The 22369-nt window shown below is 34.8% G+C and overlaps 2 protein-coding genes and 1 non-coding gene across 3 annotated transcripts; 1 reads left to right on the forward strand and 2 right to left on the reverse strand.

The window, feature by feature from the left end:
• The first annotated feature begins 1370 nt into the window (after positions 1–1370).
• On the forward strand, positions 1371–6206 carry LOC146911259 (Protein kinase superfamily protein). The gene is made up of 8 exons (XM_085723440.1): positions 1371–1782; positions 1866–2582; positions 2914–3018; positions 3202–3324; positions 3393–3563; positions 3680–3809; positions 4881–5093; positions 5828–6206. The coding sequence occupies exons 2-8, from the start codon at positions 1897–1899 to the stop codon at positions 5942–5944; spliced, it is 1545 nt and encodes a 514-aa protein (XP_085579566.1). The 5' UTR covers positions 1371–1782; positions 1866–1896; the 3' UTR covers positions 5945–6206.
• A 1554-nt stretch (positions 6207–7760) lies between these two features.
• Positions 7761–7833, reverse strand: TRNAF-GAA (transfer RNA phenylalanine (anticodon GAA)). The gene has a single exon. It is a non-coding gene; the product is annotated as a tRNA-Phe (tRNA).
• A 2341-nt stretch (positions 7834–10174) lies between these two features.
• On the reverse strand, positions 10175–21787 carry ERMO2 (Sec23/Sec24 protein transport family protein). The gene is made up of 14 exons (XM_085723441.1): positions 21512–21787; positions 20061–21143; positions 19839–19977; positions 19317–19507; positions 18428–18535; positions 18104–18307; positions 14224–14455; positions 13645–13794; positions 13345–13501; positions 12471–12598; positions 12073–12395; positions 11807–11995; positions 10891–11130; positions 10175–10673 (listed from the first exon to the last, which is right to left on the reverse strand). Exons 2-13 carry the CDS (start codon positions 21072–21074, stop codon positions 10900–10902), a joined length of 3066 nt encoding a protein of 1021 aa, XP_085579567.1. The 5' UTR covers positions 21075–21143; positions 21512–21787; the 3' UTR covers positions 10175–10673; positions 10891–10899.
• Positions 21788–22369: the final 582 nt, after the last annotated feature.

A 22369-nucleotide genomic window follows, 5' to 3' on the forward strand; every position in this document is an offset into this window, starting at 1 on the left:
ACATTGACTAAAAAAGTGTTATTTTATTTTGCAGGGATTAACAACGAAATTTTACATATTTATAAAGACTAAAACATATTTAACCTTATTATATATTTAAACAAAACTCATATATATATATATATATATATATATATATATATATATATATATATATATTATAATATAATTTATTAAAAAAAAGAGAGAGAGATGTGTTACTTATGTAACCCTTGTTATTTACAAATATCCAACTTTTTTCAGGCCTCTTTTTTTAAAAAAACTTTTTCCATGCTTAATTTGAAACATCCATCATCATAGATATTTAAGAGACTCTAATTTGCGTAATTTGATGTCGTAATTTTCTTTCCTTAAAAAAAAATTAATTGTGCAAATTATTTTTCATTTATCTTCATTTCTCTATAAGGACGTTTGTTTTAAGTTTACAAAATATAATCCAGGAAATAATTTTTCTGAGAATATAAGGATGATAATTTTATTTCTGGGTTTACTGAGAAAATGTGTTTGGTTAGTATTTAAAGTATTATTAGGAATGACTGATAAAATGATATTTGTGGATAATAATTAATAATTTTATTCTCACTTTTATGAGAACTTTATTCCCTTCAATTTTTTTTTAGGAACAAAACAACATTACCAAGAAACTTCTATATTCTATTTCTAGAAATAAAATTTCAAAAATTTGAAACAAACATAAAAATATATTTTTCATAATTCATACTATCATATTCTCATAAATATCCAAATATGACTTGAAACAAATGCCTTCTATATTCTTTCAAATTCACTACCAAAACACTACCAAAAAAAAAATTCAACCATATCAAGCAATATAAAGATTTTCTTTCATATAAAGAATGGTTTTATATTATGGAATTTCATTAAACTCTATTACCACTAATACTATGATCAGTCTATTATTATTTGGGAAATGTTAACCGGTGCCCCCGGGTTAAGAAAACAAATATAGTAACATCGCGTTGGAACTTGTGCAATCAACTCATTAAAAGTTTAAAAAATATTACTTTTAATTTTAAACTTTATTTTTTTGGGTTCCTTAACCAGTGCCCGGGGCACCGGTTAACAAGACCCTAATAATAATAATAGACTGATCATAGTATTATTATGACAGCTAAGCGTGATTAGGCAAATTTATTGTGAAACAAAAATCACGCATGGCAAAAACATAAATATACTACAGTGTTTGGACTAAACAAGCTTCAACAGTTAAGTACAGTCCATAGTAATAAATTCACAGCTCACCTCACACCACACCATGCAATCAAAAATCAAAAATGGAAAAAAAATAAATTAATTACTGATAATGAGTCACATTCATACATAAGAAGAGATGAGATGAGAAAAATCCCAAAGAAGGAAGAGAACCTTATTACTAACCTTACATTACAGAATTGAAATTTCTGAAATTGATGTTTCTTTGTTTGTTTATTAGTAACACATTTTTATGAGTTGTAAGGTATCATCTATTACCTACCACTGATAACTCCACCCCTTCTTCTTCTTTTTCCGAATTATCATCACACAAAAAAAAAATCATGTTTTTTTCTTTAGATAGTTCCATTCTATCTTAGATTCATTCACATTTTCCACACCCCACATAAACAATTTTCACCTATTTAGATATTCTTGTTTTTTCTAACAAACTTCCTAGATTTGGGCTGTCAAAAAGATCTAACCTTTATGTTTTGTACCTTTGTTTGTCTCTCTTCACTTATGACAAACTTGTTTCTGAGATCTGGGTTTTGAAGATTTTCACTAAAGGTTAGTTTTTTTTTGTTGTTGTTGTTAATTTTAATGTAATATGTTGAATTATGTGAGTTAATTGTTTATTTCATGTTTTGTAGGTGAATTGTTATCAAGGTTTGTTTTTGAGAAATGGGTTCTAATCTGAATGCTGAATTATCAAAGAAAACTTCTTTTTTTGGTATAAAGGTTTGGGAAATTATTGCAATTGTAGTTGGTTTGTCAATTATAGTTATTCTCACTGTGTTATCAATTTGCCTTACTTCAAGAAAGAAATCTAGAAAAGCTAGAAATGAAATTCCTGTTACTGAGATACCAAATGTGTCAAAAGAAATCAAGGAAGTTAGGGTTGAACAAGTATCAACAAATGGATTTGCGCCTCGTGATGGAATACTTTTAACCATTCATGATAAATCTAGTGACAAGGAATCAGACAAAGTTATGGTTCATTTAGGTTTAGGGAAGAAGGTGAAGAATGGTGATAGTAGTAGTCATTCAGATTCATTTCATCAATACATGGAGAGAGATGGGGGTGGAGGGTCACATTCGCAATCAGGTGAAGAAGGTAGTTCAGGAACGGTTACTGTGTACAAACACTCTTCGGCTTCATACCCTATAACAGCTCCTTCGCCTTTATCTGGCCTTCCAGAATTCTCTCACTTAGGTTGGGGTCATTGGTTTACTTTGAGGGATCTTGAACTTGCTACAAACCGGTTTGCGAAAGAAAATGTACTTGGTGAAGGTGGTTATGGAGTTGTTTATAAGGGACAGCTGATCAATGGAAGTCCAGTTGCAGTTAAAAAGATACTCAATAATATGTGAGTTCCATTAGAATGCTGAGTCTAGTTACCTTAATTTTGTTTTCCTTAGCGCCTTTTTGGATTGACTTATTTTAGTTAATCTACTTACATAAGCTCTTGTGAGACTGTTTGGAAGAGCTTACGGAAACAACACATGACATGTTCATAGTTGTTTTCAGCTTATTTCAATAAGCTCTCCATCATAGTCTATGAAAAAAATTTGAATTTATTTTACTTTTTCTTCCAGAAATAGCCTATACATAAACCCTTTTAAAATATGCTCTTGTGCGTCTCCTTATTATTAGACTGAAAATTCAACTTTTAAGTTGTTCTTTTGTGTGTATAACAGTGGTCAAGCAGAGAAAGAATTTAGAGTGGAAGTTGAAGCTATTGGTCATGTCAGACACAAAAACTTGGTTCGACTTTTGGGGTTCTGCGTCGAGGGAACTCACAGGTATCCATATTCTCAATTACAAAAGTATGACTGTATGAGTATAATATCCTCAACACACATGATTTTAAAATAATCTGCTTAGCTTTATTAAATAATTTTTGCCGGAATAAATGGTAATCATAATATGAATTGCATGTTCATTAATCTGAAATATATTTTTCCTCATATATGGTATGTTTTCAGGATTCTAGTCTATGAGTATGTCAATAATGGAAACTTAGAGCAATGGCTTCATGGAGCCATGCGTCACCATGGCTATCTTACGTGGGAAGCACGCATCAAGATTCTCCTAGGCACAGCCAAAGCGTGAGCCTCTGCATCTATACTTTTCGTTTTCTTTGTAGTCCTTGTATAAAGCAATATACTTGTTTCAGGCTTGCGTATTTGCACGAAGCAATTGAGCCAAAGGTGGTACACCGAGATATCAAGTCAAGCAACATATTAATTGACGATGATTTCAATGCTAAGGTTTCTGATTTTGGTCTGGCCAAATTACTGGGTGCTGGGAAGAGTCATGTCACAACTCGAGTTATGGGAACCTTTGGGTCAGTATTTTCTTGCTCTACCCTTGAGAGTGGTGAATTTTTCCCTTGCTAAGTATTGTTATACTTTTTAAGAAAAATCAATTCTTATATGCTTTTTCTCTCTAAATTTTTGACAGATATGTGGCTCCTGAATATGCAAACACTGGCCTTCTAAATGAGAAGAGTGATGTTTATAGCTTTGGTGTTTTGCTATTGGAAGGAATCACTGGAAGAGATCCAGTTGATTATGGTCGTCCGGCAAATGAAGTGAGTAAACTAATATTATGTCTTTGGGACAAAATTCAGCTTGAAGTATGTGCGTTTGATTGCGATGATTTACTTAGTAATCCTGAAGTGTTAGATGTAAGCTTTATTTATTCAATATTGTGCATTTGTGGCTTATCTTCACAAATGTTTCAAATATACTACACCTCATCCTTTTTCCGGTCAATTTGAGAATAAAAGTTGCTTCTATCACTATTAAGAACATATTTGTTCATATTATTAGATACAACGCATACCATTATGTTTTCGATTGTCTGGTGCATGACTGATCTTATGATATTGATACGTGATTTTTAACCATAACCTCATTAGGATGACGTTATGGTTAAAAATTGAGCTGTTAAATCGCAGTTAGGATTCAAAGTTAATTTTCTCTTCTGAAGCGTTCCTTTCAGAAACAGTAAACACATGATAGTCTCAGCAAAGTGTTAGGATTCAAAGTTAATCTTCGCTTCTGAAGCATCCCTTTCAAAAACAGGAAACATGAACAACATTCTCAGGAATGCTAGTAACTATCATGTCCGTGTGTTTTTAGCTGCCCCTACTATTATACTAGAGTTTGTTCCTTCTTGCTGCATACCTTTCAATGGTTACTAGCTAAGCTTTGTGGGTCACAGCTGCCTTACTTTTTAACAACATTTTGAGTGTTACAGATAAGGTGGCATATACATTGAATGATACATTGCAATGATTTTTTTTTTCTTTCTCGAACAGCTAAACATTTCTCACTCTTCTATGGAACAAAATCCATTACTGTGCACTTTTAAACTTTATCCTGTGCTCTAACATAGTAATAGACAGTTGGCATCCTCTAGATTTAGTTTTAATTTGAGTCGTTAATGATTAAATCTAGTTTAAGTTTAACTATGAAGTATGAACTCTGGCCTAGCACCGGCAATTATTATCAGAGGATAGTTTATACAGAGGATTAATTTTGCTCCATTAATATTTATTATTAACAATAAGTGTGTGTTTTTTGTTACTTATTTCTACATGGAAACTTTTTATCAATGGTTTTTATTGACCTTTACTGTGAAACGTCAATGCTCTTAGGTGAATCTAGTTGATTGGCTGAAAATGATGGTTGGAAATAGGAGATCAGAAGAAGTGGTTGACCCAAACATTGAGGTGAAGCCATCAACCAGAGCTTTGAAAAGGGCTCTCTTAACTGCTTTAAGATGTGTGGATCCAGATTCTGAGAAAAGACCTAAGATGAGCCAGGTTGTACGTATGCTGGAGTCGGAGGAATACCCTTTAGCACGAGAGGTTTGTTTTCCCCCCACTTCATCATTAAATCATTAAAAGCTTACTAATGTTACTGTGCTAATACTAAGCCAAGTTAGTGTGGCTTGTTGCAAGTGATAGTTTCCGAAAAATTTATGTCGTGGAGGCAACACTCATACAACTTCTGACGGGATACCAACCGTCTAGTATTACAATATCATATATGTTGGCCGCTAATATATGCATGGAGAGAGAGATTGAAATTGTTGGAAGGACAAAAGTGCCACCATTATCATGATGGATTTGGATTGTGTGTGGTGTGACTGTTTGCTGTTATCCACATCTGGACTGTTTGATTAAGATTGGACGGTGCAGATTTCAATGCAGATTCTGCTCATGTTTTAAATAAAACATACCGAGCTTGAAATCTGGATCAGCCGGTCTTTGATTAGACTGTCCTGATGTGGTTGATTGTGTGCAGTCATAGGATTGTGACTGCACACAATCCAGATCCAAGCTGTCCGACTTGTGATTCCACTACAAGACTTTTTTTTTGTCGCACACTATAAGACATGAAGTTGGTGCAATTGTATAAAATATTTTACCAGCAAGTCAGGTGATCCAACTGTTTATTCATCGTCAGAAAATTGTTATGTGAACAGTTTATTAGAACACAAAAGTTGTTATATTCTCATTCAGAAGATTAATCTTATAATTTTGGTTCATTTTTTCAAAATGAATTTACTGGCATTTTATTTTTTCATTGTCATGTTCAGGATCGAAGGCACAGGAGAAGAAATCAAGGGGGTAGTGCAGAAATCGACTCCCAGAGGGAATTTTCCGACACAGACAGGAGTGAGATTCAGAGTTCTAGAGAAGAGAGCAGAGGGTAACGGTAACGGCACACATGACTCAAAGGCGGATTCTTTTTTAGAATCAATGGTTTACTGGGATGTATAAAGTGGTAGTTTTTGTTTTTTCGAGTAGCATTTTAGATTCTTGTTTTTCCCTTTTTATATGCTTGGGTTTTTGTTTTGGTGTCTGTCCTATTGTTTGTGTATGAAAGGGGGGTGGTATTGGTAAGATAAGAACCCAATAAACTGGGTGTGTACATAATCGGATTTCTTCTTAAATTTCCATTATTTGTTCCATAAATTTGTTCTGCTTGCCAATTGCCACTGCAGAAAGTTGGGTCCAATTTTCTCACCCTATACACAAGTACTTTGGCATTTTTATTTAAGAATAAAAAATTATTAGAACTACAAAGGATGAATATGATATGATTAGTAATGGTTTTAATTTATCATATCCTATTGGTGCACCAAACAATGGATTTAAGTGGGATAGGATAATTTTATCATATCATGTCTCTCTATCCTGTGCACCAAACGGGTCCTATAGGTTTATGAATTTCGAACAAAACTATGTTTCCATCCAATACCTGCAACTAGTTTTTCCACTCTAACACTATGTTTGGTTTAGAAGAGAAATTGTGAAGAGAGAAATAGTCAAGAGAGAATATGAGAAGAGAGAAAAACGTGAGAAAGAGTATGTTTAATAGGTTGTTTGTTACAAGAGTTTGGTTTAATTTAAACACAGAATTAAATAAAACATAGCACATCCGGATCAGCTATGTTTTATTTAATTATGTGAACCATGTTTTATTTAATTATGCTGAATGAATTCGGAATATACAAAAGAATCCATTGAAAAAACGATGATGAACTAGTTTCGTTTAATTTAAGCACACATAAAATTGAAGAGCTTGGTGTTAAAGGTGATTCACTTTGTCGGATAATAATTTAAGCACACATATACAAGTGCTGTTTTTTTTTTATTTTTTTTTTTTTTTAACTTTGTGAGCATATTGGTATGACAGTTCACCAGTGTTGATATTATGTACTCCTCGGATGTAATGAACAAGAAGCAACTCTCAAAATTATATGCAGGAAGCAAACCAGAATAGGCTTATTCAATCACCCGATCCCTTAACTTAATTAATTGTCTCAATTTGGTCCCCTAACTATAATTTGAACCAATTTGGTCCCCTATGTTTTGTTTCGTTACTAGTTTTAGTCCTTTCTATTAGTTTCTCTAAAAAAAACGTTAACTTATGTACTAATTTGGTCCTCTATGTTTTGCTCCGTTACTAGTTTTAGTCATTTCTGTTAACCTTTTTTTGAGAGAAACTAACAAAAAGGACTAAAACTAGTAACGGAGCAAAACATAGAGGACCAAATTGGTACAAATTATAGTTAAAGGACCAAATTGAGACAATCAATTAAGTTAAGGGATCGAGTGATTGAATAAGCCTATGTACGGTGAAGAGGAAACACAAACAAAAGGCAAATAACAAAAAAAAAGGTTAATTTATTTATGGTTCAATGGTTGTTAAGAAATTGATACGAATTTCATAAAAACCATTGGATAGAATTCAATTTGATGACTTTTACTTATATTTGAGGTCAAGAAATTATCATGGCTTTAGCTTAAAATAAGGTCAGAGGGAGTAATATTTTCAGCAGAAAGTCTAGTTATGAATTAAGCAACCAAACATCAAATAAACTGGTTTGCATAGTAGTCCAAAGCATCAACATAATACTGAGCTTATGCAATTGCTTTTTGATCAATGACACAATTCCGACCGCATAATACTCAACTGCATGCATAAAAAAATGGTTATGCGGTGAGCGTGGAAAAAAATAGTTATGCGGTGAGCGTGGATCGAACACGCGACCTTCAGATCTTCAGTCTGACGCTCTCCCAACTGAGCTATCCCCGCTGATGAACCATTATTTCGTAATACAATATAAATTCATAGTTGCACCACGTGGTCCTGTTTTCGCAGAAAAATCAAAATAAACGAATTTAATTATTAAATGTTGAGTGTTTAAGATATTTTAGGTGAATAATTTTTATTTTATTTTTGTCTAGAAGTCCTAGCTCAACTAGTAAATGCCAAAATTACAATTTGATTTGACTCTGTGTTTAGAGAATCTATAAGGAAAGGAATAACAACATCTTCGTTAACAAAGAATTTCAGCTGCATACATTGTTCGATAAAGTTATGTTGCTATCTTTTTTATAATTAAAGACAAAGAATCCTAATTTTGATTTTGATTATCATCCTGGCTGAACCTTTTACCATGCATGGGTTTCACTATGTAGTTTTTCTTCTCCGCTTCCTTTTGCTTCTTTTTTGAGTTCGGTTGCTTTTGCTATTGTAATTAACTTTATGTGCTTTGACACACCTTGTACCGGGTTGTGCACTTTCGTTGTTATAATATATTCCATTTCAGCTCGTTAAAAATATACGCGAAGTCTGAAAAATGATAATGTAAAACAAAAACACACACAAATTCTAACTTTGTTAATGGAGATTTTTCATATATTTTTATCTCATATTTCATTATGTAGATATAAATTCCGGAAAAGTGACATAAATGTTGAATTTTTTCGTTACCTATAATTATCAATTTTTTTAAAAATTCATAATTAATTTGTATCTCAATTAAAAACTCCAAAATTTCATTATTTTAATTATTTTGAAGCCTTCATTTTCCTAATTATTTTGAAGTACATTTAAATTTTTGCTCTTGCTAACAAGTGTCTTCGAAACATGCTTTAATGATTCCAAATCAAGTAATTATTCCTTGAAAAAGTTAAATATTTTAATTTTCAATGCATTGAATACAGACATTTTTATAAATATTTACTATTTTGTGGTCCTTAAACGGTGTCCCGGAGACCGTGGTTAGCATTTTCCAATTTTAAATGAATTTTGCCTACATAATATTGATGCCAAACAAAACTTTAGTGTACCAAAGAATTTTCCAAATTTAAAACATTACAAATGGGAAATTAAAAATAAAATATTTCCAAAATTTGATCAATGTATTAACGACAAATTTAACTGTCTTCATGGCTTAGCTCAGTTGGTACGGACAATGCATAATATATACAAGGTCCGGGGTTCAAACCCAACTCCGACCACCACCAAAAAAACGACAAATTTAACTCTCAAAAAACCAAGTAAACAAAAATAACTTCTTCCCTGTTTAAAAAAATAAAATAAAAAATTCTTCCCGATATACACATACCCCATGCAACCTGGGAGGGGGCCATTCCATAACAGGCAGGAAGCAAGTATACTACCTTTGTCTTTAATTAACGTGGATTAATTATTTCATGGTTCTTCTTGCTAACAAGTGTTCTAAAGACATTATTTAAGGAATGCACAAAAATAAATTTTGTTTTGAAAATACAAGTCAAACACATCTAAAAGTCATAACTACACTCGTTAGCATTTTCGTTATTTTCTTACCATTATATCCCTATTTATGCTATATATTTTTCTGCATTATATATACTCCATGAAAACATTAACTAATTATCCCTCTTAAAGGTTAAACTTGTAAAATAATAGCAATTGTCAACAAAATTAATTCAACAATCAACTTTCTTAATTCTCATGTTTTTTTCAAAAGGGTCTTATATTTAAAGATTGAAGTATTGTAAAAAAAAAATACATGGATTTGGATTTACTTTTTCGCTTTTGAATTTTACCCTTCATTAAAACCTATTTTATCTTTTTTCTTTACTATTTTATCTTTTTTATAATATTATTTAAATTATTAATTAAAAAAATAATTAAATCTCATAAAATAGTAACAAGCTCCTAAAACATTAACAATATTAACTATAACAATGTATAAAAAGAATAAGAGATATAGGTTAGATTATTTATTATTCCAGTTTTACCCTTAAATAATTTTTTTTATAATATGATATTATTGATGTCATTGAAGAAAGATAAAATTTTATATTTTATTTGTTATATTGTTGGTGTAATTTAAAATGATAAGCATGTTATAATTTGAAATCACAAACATCTATCTATACGTATAATTTTAATCAAAAACAAACTAATTTCATAAAAATATTGTTCATGGTCAAACTAATTTCATAAAAAATATTGTTCAGTAATTACACACATTAACACAATAAAAAGAGCGGATAAACAGTCCGCATCTAAACGGTAGTAAGAATAAAGAATTTGGAGAACACAATAAGATTGTGGAGAATTTGGAAAACACAATAAGATTGTGGATAAACACGAGCCGTAATCAGGAAGAAAAAAAGTTTCACCACTAATATCAATCAAAATCAAAATACATAACAATCGTCACAAAACAAAATTAAATATTTCGCAGACTGATTTGGACGTGTCATATCTTCTTTCTGTATATTTTCTTTTTCTACAAAATGAATGAATACCCATAAGCTGACAATAAAAGAAAACGAGACAAACTTATCTCACAAGGAAAAATACAGGGAAAATTTTCTCTCTTTACTTCTTTTCCTTCTATCGAGGACTGAACGACAAGAAAGCGCATTTTAATTCAATCACTATGGTAGAGTTCATCTAATTGACACATTCAAGGTTGAACCAACAGTCTCTTAGAAGCTTCCTTCTTAGGAGTCACAACCAATTAGCCATGTCAAGAATCCAAGCACCCTAAAGGCTAGATTCAACCTATTCCCGAAGCAGAAAGAATTGGTCCTCGCTTATGAAACAGATAACAAGTCTGACAAAACTCTGCTTATCGCATGGGGAAGAATCTGTCAAAAGGGAATCGGTTTATAAATATATGATTATGTTCAGATCATTATCACTATATATATAGAACATTCAAACAAAAAATCATACACAAACCCTACCTTCCTAAGCTAGAACCCAAACCCTGCCTTCAAATCACTAAAACAGAAAGTTCAAAGAACTTGCCACAGTTTTCTAGTCAAACACGCGACAAGGTGTTCAGAATATTACAATCCGTACCTATATATATTATGAGTGTTGCACTTGTCGGGATATCTGTAGCATCCAATCAACGTACCCATTGTTACCACCCATCTGGTCCTCAACAAGGTTTGTAAGGAGGAGGAATCCTTCTTTGGGCTGCTCACCTTGCCTCACAAGGTGGCAGAGCTGGTAATATGCACGATCATCATTTCTTAATTTTTCAAGTACCCTCATCAGCCTCCTTGACATTTCATTATTATGCTCATGGAGAGTAGCCTGTTAAAAGAAACAACACAGCAACAGATGAATTTCAAATTTTGTTCAACTAAACAAACAAAGGAGAAAACCGACCCTACTTAGTGGGATAAGGCTTGGTTGTTGTTATAGACAAGTAAAGGAGGAACAACGAGGAGTTTTCAAATTACAAAATTGTCAATTCAAATGATTTTTTTCTTGTCTATCACTTCCCAACGGTTGTTCATCCAGCAGTGTGAGAACAACAAGTAGAGATAATTCAAATTGTTGAACGACTTGCAAGGAATAATTCAAATTGTTTTAGTTTTTCCTTTTTAATTAAATTATTTTAATATGACATGGTAAAAATGTGAGCTCCGATTAGATGAGACTGTAGAAGTGTTTCACTTACTGTGTACGTAAAAAACTCCATAATATAATATACTTTGAATTCAACTATGGAAAACAAGAATAAAAATTGGCAAGCAAGATCTTTGTGACAATTATTTATCATTCAACAGTAGTATATACACTAGAATACAAAACAAGAATAAAATATATGATGAGTTTTTCTAATTAAGAGCCAAAAAGTAACCAAGATAAATTTGAACATGACAACAGCCTATAATAAACTCTTATTCTCGATCACCCTCTCTCCTCTGCGTAGAAAAATAAACCTATTATGAACCTAGGTTTGTACAGAATGAATAAACAATACCTTTGATAATTCTGCCGCGAAGTCTGCACCGAGTAAATTCTTTGCTATATCAGGTGAAATCACCCTACCAAACCATATAATAAACCGGAAGCCATCATCAAATAAATAAAGTCCCCTAGAGTCTAAGCTCTCCCCAGTCAAAGGTAACCTTCTCTCGATACTTTTTAAGTCATCAGCTTGTATGGATGGCTACAACACAAACAAAAATAAATCAGACAGTTTATCCCTATTATTGGTATATACTATCAAGGGCGGGTAAAACATACCTTCAGAAGATATTCATCAAGTCGAATCAAGCTAGGATAGAGAAGTTTCAACAATTTTTTTATCGGTAGAGTCATCACTGTATGTCCTGCTGCACATCGATCATCCAATGAAACATCGCCATACCCTCCACGTAGAGCCGTTGATTTACAAAGAGCTAATCCATACAACATTAGGAGCTTTAAAGACTCTGGATATATCATCCTGTTGGCCAAGCGATGTTGCACAGCATAAAGATTTCGATACTCCTTGAGGGCTTTCACAATTCTTAGTTGCACAACATTCCGTGCATCTTCCAGTTTTTGGGACGATGTTTTCTCAATTGCTGCAAATAAGAACTGTATAAGAAGATAGAAACAACCAGATTGGAATATAAGTCCAGAAGTTTGGTTTATCTTACCTAGCCTACAAAATAGAGAGACAACTGCACCAGTATCAGCCAGGCGATAGATATCTGCCAAGTCTGTAACTACTGGCACTGCCATTGTGTGTACTCTGATACGCCTTTCTCCACAAGATGCAGTATAACTATTTTGTTGTTAGGGATACATCGGATTTAAAAGAATTTGCATACTAATCATCCTGAGTTACTGAACTTAACTGAATATCAAGCATGGTAGACATTCATACAATTGTTTAAAAGGAGAAGAGAAATAGTAAAAACAAAGCATGATAAAGATGAGCTCGATGTATTATGAAGAAAAAAAGTATAAATAGCAGACTGGCCTACAAATAAAAAAGAATAAATACGGCTATTTTTTTTTTTTAAATGTCCCCGTTGTTACAGCCCAGTGGTTTGACTGTGAGGACATTTTATGTGGAACCCCGGGTTCGATCCCGAGTCTCCACACTTCCCCCTCCTTGTGTGTATTGTTGTTTATTTGAATATATGTTGGCCAATAGGTCAATAGTAAAAAAAAAAAAAAAAAAACTATTTTTTTTTTTGGTCAGGTAGCCTAGTGGCTAGAATTCACCTTATAAGGTGAATAAGTGGGGAGTCCGGGGTTCGAACCCCGGCCCCTGCAGAGCTATGGTCACGGGACAAAAAAAAAAAAAAAAAAACTATTTTTTTAAATAAAAGAAAAAATGTAATTTTCAGGAATGATTCAAAAGTACAAACTACCTTTGAAAATAAATCTGATTCTCTAAGAATTACACTCTGTTTTCCTTTTTGAAAATTAATATCATATATATATATATATAAACTTTATCATTACCAATAAAGCTCATGAGTATATTAGATTTCATCTTAAGAATTCTTGAAGAAAGGATACAGCAATGCAACTTGAAAGTAAATAGTCTGAGTTGTCAATAATGTCTCTTCAAGTGATAACTGCATGGCGAAGGCCTTATCACAATCTACAGCTGGAAGTGCCAACAAATCCGTGGACCTTAGCATGAAGTTTCCATGATAAGTTGTGAAACGAACGCCTAAAAACACAGGCAACAATCATCTACTATATGTGTATGAGTGTATGTTGTTCTTATATATGCTAAGTTGTATATAGACATTGCATGTAAAAAAAAGGAGGAAAGGAAGCTAAGTATTTCCAACATAAAATGAATGCGCAAACCTTTTGCACATCTGATACGCATTACAGCTTCCCATGCAGTCTCTCTGGTGAGGTCTCTCCTTAATTCATGACTCAATTTCTCCCCATGAATGGCTGATTGGAAAGCTGGATAGTAATACACTTGGCCAGCAGTGTACTTTGCCAGAGTTCCTACACAGACAGGAAAAAAAAAATTAATTTACTTCAAGTATAAGATCATCAGCACACAAGACTATATGCTTAGAAGACCGCAAATGCTGACAGAATTACATCGGGACACGGGGATACATTGATTGTTTACAGATATAACTACTACAATCAACACATAACTGGTGAATTCTTTTTGAGCATCTACAGACCAGTTCATAGTCAAATAGATCCATGAGTTAGAGTATCAGTTTATAATCAAATCATAGTTGAAGCCCATAAACTCATGTTATTAAGTCATCATAAAACAATGCCACAACTGAAGAATCATCAAATATATCAATCTTCCAGATTCTAATCAAGAGTAACAGGTTTAACAATAGAATGGCATGACGAAATACATAGAAATTGAAGGAAAATAAAATACATAGAAATTGAAGGAAAATAAAATACCTAAGGAGGCTATGTCAGTGTACTTATCACTGAATGCATACACATTTACTGAGATTTGGTACTTAGAAAACTCAGCAGCCATCTGCTTATAAAATGGATCTTCGGGCAGTCTCAGTCCATGTTCTTTATCTGTCCCATAAACACGTGAATCGTCTCCCCGTAATTTCAAGCGACCAACACCAAGAGATGGAAGTGTATTTTGAAAAATTAACAATTTCCCTCCAAGTTGACTCTGCAGAAGCATGGAAAGACCATAACAGAGTAATGCATAAGAAAATGAAATTGTCAAATGCACAAGAAAAAATGCACTCAAAAGTCAACAAATTCAAGGTAGATAGTGTTCTCTTAAGTTTAGATAGCCACATATCACCCCATTATGCAAGGAGTGCAACTTGGTTTATCTATGGTTTATCTAATTTATTAAGTGACTTTCTGAGCAAAGCTCCATCACCACATTGGAACTTGGAATTCAGCAAGGTATTAAATCTTAGAATATTGAAAGTTTCAGCACACACTTGGTTGTTTTAACACAAGTAAACTTGTTTATTGACAGAACTGGATTAGGGTTGAGAGACAACCTTCACTAGAAAAAGAATGTCTTATGACCAGCATCACTATCAACATGATAATAAGAACATAGATCACGTAAGTATGATGGAATGCATCTCCTCCCTCAGAATCACCCCTCACTCTTCCTCCGCTCCAATTATTTATACAATTTTGATCCCACTCAGACTAATTGTCAAGCTAATTAACTGTTTCAGCTAACTACAGTTGTCTATTCCCAACAGACACATTCACTAAGTGATTTAAATGCTACAGAATATCAAAAATTTATATACTCTATTAAATACAAAATACACAAAAGATATTACTTGTAACGAAACAACCGAGGGCAGACTTTCCATAATTCGCAAAAGGACAATAACAACAACAACCAAGCCTTATCCAACAAGTGGGGTCGACGACATGGATCAAACAACGCCATAATGTTCTATCATATACCATATTTTTATCCAACTCATTAATCTCTAGATCTTAATAATTTCTCTAATAGTTTTTCAAGGTATTCTTCAGCCTCTAGTGATTCAACTACCCTCCATCTGATCTACTCTCCTTACTACAGAATCTACAAGTCTTCACTCTGCATGCCGAAACCACCTAAGTCTAGTTTACACCAAAATCTCTCTAGATACTCTACCATACGCCTTCTCCAGATCAATGCAAACTAAGTGCAAGTCTTTCTTATCCGTCCAATTTCGCTCTATCACACGTCGTAGTAAGTCCATCTATCCTTTAAATCTTTTTCATGAACCAAAACTCTACATTCTTCATCCTTTATACACTTCACTTGATCCAAGTCTCCTATCTTTCTTTCCCACCCCTTAGCAAGCCTATATATAATTTTTTCTCCCTCCTTGGTGCCGAAGGATTGGTATAACCCTTCAAAAGCTTGAGTTCTTGCTTCGCTCACTGCGTTCTTGGTCTCTATCTTAGCTTCGTTATCTCACCGCCTTCTTGGTCTCTTTCTTAGCTTCATTATAATTTTCCCAAGTGTTGATATTTTTTACACTTGGACCAAGCTTTAAAGCATTCCCTTTTGATTCGAACCTTACTTCGAACACTTTCGTTTCACCACCAAGATTCTTTACACCCGGGTCCAAAACATTTTGATTCTCCCAAAGTTTCTTTTGCTACTTTTCTAATCACATGTACCATCTGGTCCCACATATAATTTGCACTTTCTTGTGGCTGCCTGAATCCTCCCTCTAAATCTTGTGTTGGAAAATCCTTTGTTCTTCACCCTTCAAATGCCACCACTTGATTCGAGGATCCCCGTTGTGACTTCTTCTCTTTGCTCCCCTCTTAACTCTTACATCCATAACCAATAATCTATGTTTAATAGCCAAGCTCTCTCCTGGTACGACTTTAGAGTCCAAACAAATCTTTCAGTTCGATTTCCTAATAAGAGAGCAATCTATCTGAGAGCATGTCACCTCACTCTTGTATGTGATAAGATGTTCCTCCCTTTTCCTAAAGCAAGTATTAATCAAAAGACAACAAAAAATCTAGGATGGATTTAGCCTTTGCATTTATCTTGATACACTCCCTACATGCCCATTTTGATCCCCTTCTAGAAAACAACTTTTCAACTAGTGGTATATCCTAAATAAAGTTTTCTAAATCCTCTCAGAACTTAAATTTAAGGTGTTTTAACCCTACCTGAGGTGCGTAAGCACTAATAACATTAAAAGTGTCTTGTTCCACTACAAATTTTAGGGTCATAATATGATCTCCTATCCTCATTACATCCACAACATCCTTCCTCTCCTTCTCAACAATAATACCTACCGCATTTCTCGAACTAACTTTGCCAGTGTACCAAAGCTTAAATATCGAGCTGTCTAATTCTAATTTGCAATAAGATAAAAGGAAAAAAGGCAGTGTGCGAATATGACAATTCTACATGTTGGACTTCCAATTTCAAATCAGGTCTGTTATTCCATCCTAAATAAGACAGAATTTCCTATCACAATCCCAAAGAGATGTGAAACAACTAGTACAGGTAACAGGGTCAAACAATTCCTACCACAATGCTTTATAGATTTTAAATCTGGAAGCAACAGATCTGCATTGTTTTTTAAAAAAATTAAAGCACACGCCAATATATCTTTCAGCTATTGTTAAAGCTTTGCCTATCAATAAAACTAGGTCTGCAATTGCAACACTCAATATCCCCTTGTAGAGCTTATATCAATACCATAACCATGATCCAATTAAACTATTAGACTATCAATAAAACCAATCTATTAAACTAATATACACAACTCTGGTTCAATTAATAGCAATTTATATCAAATGTATCAAGTTCACTACTTATTATGGGGGTAAAACTAGCAAAGGAAATTATGTTTTAAAAAATCACCATAGAAGTTCATTGCACCAAGGGTCAACCCTAAGTCCTTATCTTTTCACTTTAGTTTTGGATGTACTGACGGAACACATCCAAGAGTTAGCACCGAGATGTATGCTTTTTGCAGATGATGTAGTCTTGCTTGGTGAGTCAAGGGAGGAGTTAAATGGGAGGCTAGAGACCTGGAGGCAAGCCTTAGAAGCGTATGGTTTCCGCCTGAGTAGAAGCAAGACGGAGTATATGGAATATAACTTCAGCAAAAGGAGAAGTGGGTCTACCTTGGAGGTGAAAGTTGGAGATCATATCATACCTCAAGTTACACGGTTTAAATATCTTGGGTCCATAGTACAAAATGACGGCGAAATAGAAGCAGATGTAAATCATCGTATTCAAGCTGGGTGGTTGAAATGGAGAAGAGCCTCACGTGTTTTGTGCGATAAGAAAGTACCACTTAAGCTGAAAGGAAAGTTCTATCAGACAACAGTCAGACCGGCAATGCTGTATGGTACGGAGTGTTGGGCAGTTAAGAGCCAACACGAGAGTAAAGTAAGTGTGGCAGAGATGAGGATGTTGCGTTGGATGAGTGGTAAGACTAGACAGGATAGGATTAGGAATGACACCATTAGTAGAAAAGTTGGTAGAGAATAGGCTTAGATGGTTTGGACATGTAGAGAGAAGACCCGTAGATGCCGTTGTAAGAAGAGTAGATCAAATGGAGGAGAGTGAGGTTAAAAGAGGTAGAGGAAGACCTAAGAAAACCATTCGAGAAACCATTAGAAAAGATTTAGAGGTCAATGAGTTGGATCCAAATATGGTTTTTGATAGAACACTATGGCGTCATTTGATCCATGTAGCCGACCCCACTTAGTGGGATAAGGCTTGGTTGTTGTTGTTGTTGTAGAAGTTAATTATATACACAATACCATAACGATGAATCACAATAGAAGTTAAATATATAAACAATACCATAACCATGAAAGCAGCCTTAAGAGCAGGACCGAAAGCTGATTCCAGATTAACATTATCTTGAAACATAGTTGGCAAACTATCTAGGAAGGCTTCCACCACACTTCTTGACTCGGATAAATTAACAAGAAGATCGTCTGGCAGTGGAATAAATATGTCATCCAGATCTGAGACTACCAACATCTGTGGCTGAGCCAAGGTTGACTGCAATAGCATGATACATAGAATGATTAGTACAAATCAAGGCCAAATAAGAGGGAAGCATAGACACATTGACAGCGGTAATGCACTATGGCTATGCTAATAGTACTACAAAGAACAAACCTTCATGTTATAAAAATGTATAGTGCTGTCAAAAGTTGCAAACCCTATTTGTGTTCGTGGATAGCCAGGCAGCTCATCTAAACAGGACTTGATTGTTTGGGCCGCAACCTGAATTAAGAACAATAACATCAGAAATCAAGACAACATATGCCCAACACCTTCAAAATAGTTGGGATAAATAAGTTATTGTGTAACTCCAAATACAAAATGCATTCCATAACTTAAGAGTTGGCAAGAAAAAGTTGTTTACCAAGAAGTAACTGTTACTTTGAGAAAATTTCACTTATGAGTTTTGAATTTTAGGGATACTGGTACAAATTTGTATATGCAATAAATAAGCATAACTCTTCCTGGAAAATTACTTTTGGTAAATAATCCCCAATAAAACATGTATTCTAAAAGTTTTTCCACAAAAACTACACAAACACGCTGGAAAAGCATAATATGCAATGCAACCCTCAAAGACATACATAAGATACGCCAATAATTATGAGTTCCAGCTATCATTAAATTACTTAAAGAATGGAGGAGTTTTGAATAATTAAAATCACCTAAGAGATATGTATAAAAGTTCCATGAAAAGAAAACCATATTGATGAGTAATTTGGTACACAGACCACTTTCTTCTCTAATTGAACTAGTCAGAGACAAGATGCATAAAAACATAACAACTCATGTGACTCTTGTTTATGGTCACTAAAACCAGATTTTATCAAACATGTATCTATAAGGTTCATGAATTTTTAACTCCCGACAAAAATAAGTCCATACATTGCACAACAGAAAGAAAAAAATCATTTATTTTTTCATGAAAAAACGTGAAAACTGTAATGGCTGAGATTGGGTATGCAGTACAAGCTATAAATTGAGCCAGAAGTGAGGTGCTTACCTCAATCATGCCACTTCTAACAGCAGATATGGAAACGTCAATGAGGAAGAAGTATACTGGGGGCATAGGAGGCCGCACCATATACTCAGCAGGGGCAACAAATTCTACAGTACCCTTTGTAAGCTCGGGTCGTTGATTCAAATCAACTCTTTTTCCGGTGGCATCTAACTGTGCATAATATTCACTAGGAACTGCACATAAAACTCAATAGATTAACATCTTAAGTAAAGCACAAGTTACATGAATATACAGAGTCAGAAAAGTCAGAGAACAAGTTTAGCTTCCATGACATAACACTGAACTATAATCCACATAATATAGTTAAATAAACTAAGTATCTGCATTCTTTTATCAAGTGCCCTTTTGGGCTTATCCAATAGAATGCAATGATACAGAAATTGTTGAATTTTCAGAGCCTCTATGAAAATCTTGTCTAAAGTGGTTTGAGTCTTGATTGCTGCCATTTTCTTCCATAATGATCAGTTAAAAGGCAAAAAACAAAGCTATGGGAGTAAGAAGTACCATCATTAAGCAAGGTGCATACATTGCACCGGAACTTTCTTCCAGCTTCTGTAAAAGTCACATAAGGATTCACGTATGTGCGGCATCTTCTACAGCGTACAACACTAGCTGGAGCAAAACTAATTATAGGCACCTCGTCCTGAAAACAATGAACAGTGAACAAAGGTAAATAAGATGACCACTACATTACTGCTCATCCAACAGGTAAAAAGAGGCACTAACCCCATCCGGAGATTCAGCAAGTGGACATACAACTGCTCCAAGAGGCAGATGCCACCTTGAAGCTAAGGACTGGGAGCTTGGAATTGCACTGGTAGTGAATCGCAGATATCTGGGATCACAATTCATGGGATAAATCTCAGCCAAATTCTTTGGTTCCACATCACCATCCAACGGCCTTGGAAGTTCTTTAGCATCAAATAGTGGATCCAATGTGCCAGGACGAGTTTGCATTGTGAGCGAACTGAAGTCTTCTGTCAAGCCCTGAATGGCGCCAGTAGGGGGAACATATCCTGGTTGCTGTGTTGGCTGGATACCTATTGGAGTACCCACTGGGAGTGATGAAGCATAGCCTCCTTGATGAGGTAAAAAAGGAGATGATGCTGCAGGTGGTGGAGGTCCGTAATTTCCTTGATTTGCATGAATAGAGGAATGCATAGGTGGAGCTTGAATTTCCGCACCAGGCTGCATACGGGCATATCCAGGAACAGATGACTGAAATTGAGGAGGAGGAACATTTGAACCCATAGGTGGAGACCCCATTTGAACATAAGGCATCTGCGGTTGAGGTGGAATAGATGGGGGAAAGGGAGGTGGTTGACTTGCATGTTGGTGAATTGATGGTTGTCCCAAGGGTGGAGGCCGTGTAAGAGGAGGCTGAACTGTCGACGAAAAGGGTGGTGCTGGAAACTGCTGAAAAACTCCAGCAGTTGGCATTGGCGGGACATTGGACGATGGGGGAGGAGGAGGAGGCACTGATGGATCATTAAACCTGCCCGGTGGTGTAGGTCTAAAACTTGGCGCCCCTGGTCTAACAGCAGGTCCGGACGATGAAAACGGTGTGGGGGCTTGGGGAGGTGCAGGAGTAGTAGGTCGGAAAGAAGGAGGCTCTGATCCAGCCACAGGACCCGTGGTTGAAAAAGGTGTCATAGTCTGTGCAGCAGCGGGAGCAGCAGCAAAAGGCGAGGAAGTAGGTCTTGAAGGGAAGTTTGGACGAGTTGGATTTTCAGTCCCCATAGATAGATTACAGAACAATCCAAATCAAACTATTTTTCAATTATCAAAACACTTGTTTCATCACCAAGCCTGTTAAAAGACAAACAGTAATCAACAAAATGCACTAGAATTCAGAGTTCAAAGCACAGTTTCAATCAACATAATTATCACAATAACTCAAATAAATCCAAAACACTTTTGATCACTATTCCTCACTCAACTAAACTTAGAATAGCTTAGTGTGCACAAGTTAAAATTGGTAAATAACAATGCAATACATGAAAAAACAACACGTGTAGTAATAAGAATCAAAATAAAACAGAGAATTGAATTAACTTGTGACCAGATTCATATGCATACGTAATCATTAGGGTTATGATAACAATTAGTATCAGGTTACACAATTACAAGTGTAACAGATCGATAAAAAGGATGAAGAAGTTGAAATTGAGATTCACCGAGTTCGGATCGGAGATGCAGATGGTGAATCGTTGATTTGGCGATAGGACCTATGATCGAGAAGAGAAAACAGCACTCTCCCAGACTCAAAGTCACAGAGAGAACAAAAGGTGCTAGAAACTGAATTTGAGATCAAACAAACGTGGAGAGTGGTGATTGCGGCGGCGTACGGTGTCGACGATGATATATGAATGCGTTTGCGGTTTCGTCAGCGACCAAGTCGATAGATCTCTGTGTTTTGTTGTTCTACACGACAGTAGTGAATAAATTTCTATGATTTGTTTCACTCACAGAAATTTTTATTTTATTGGGTTATAAATCTTTTGAATGGAGATGGGAGATTAGATAAATGTGAAACGTAACAAAACCAAAAAAAAAAAAAAAAAAAAAGATAAATGTGAAATCAAATCTATCTAATCTAAATATTGAAAAAATTAGGTGGCATTTCACATGGGAAGCTACAATCCCTTCCCACCATGGGAAGATTTATTTAAGTCATTAGATTAATATGAGAACATAATCTTTTCATACACCTATAACACTAGATTATTTCTTTTACCCTTCCACCACCCTCTCTCTCCTTCCTCCCTCCACAACCACCATCCTCCCACCACCAACATCAAACAACCTGTAATATATCCAAGATCGTTGTCCACCATGCCGCCGTCCTGCAACCACCACCATCCCTCTCGCCGTCGACCATCCTTTAGAGTACCGCCTACGTTCTTGTTTCCATTTGTTCACAAATTGGATTAGATTTGTTCAGATTTTGATTTTCTTTACAAATTTGTTCAGAGAAGAAGACATGGAGTATCGTCCATTGCCACAACCCAGGTCACCACCCATAGAGCGCCGTC

Source organism: Medicago sativa, chromosome 7 (genome assembly GCF_051527215.1).
Source record: "Medicago sativa cultivar Bolivia chromosome 7, Bolivia_mono, whole genome shotgun sequence".
NCBI classification, from domain to species: Eukaryota; Viridiplantae; Streptophyta; class Magnoliopsida; order Fabales; family Fabaceae; genus Medicago; species Medicago sativa.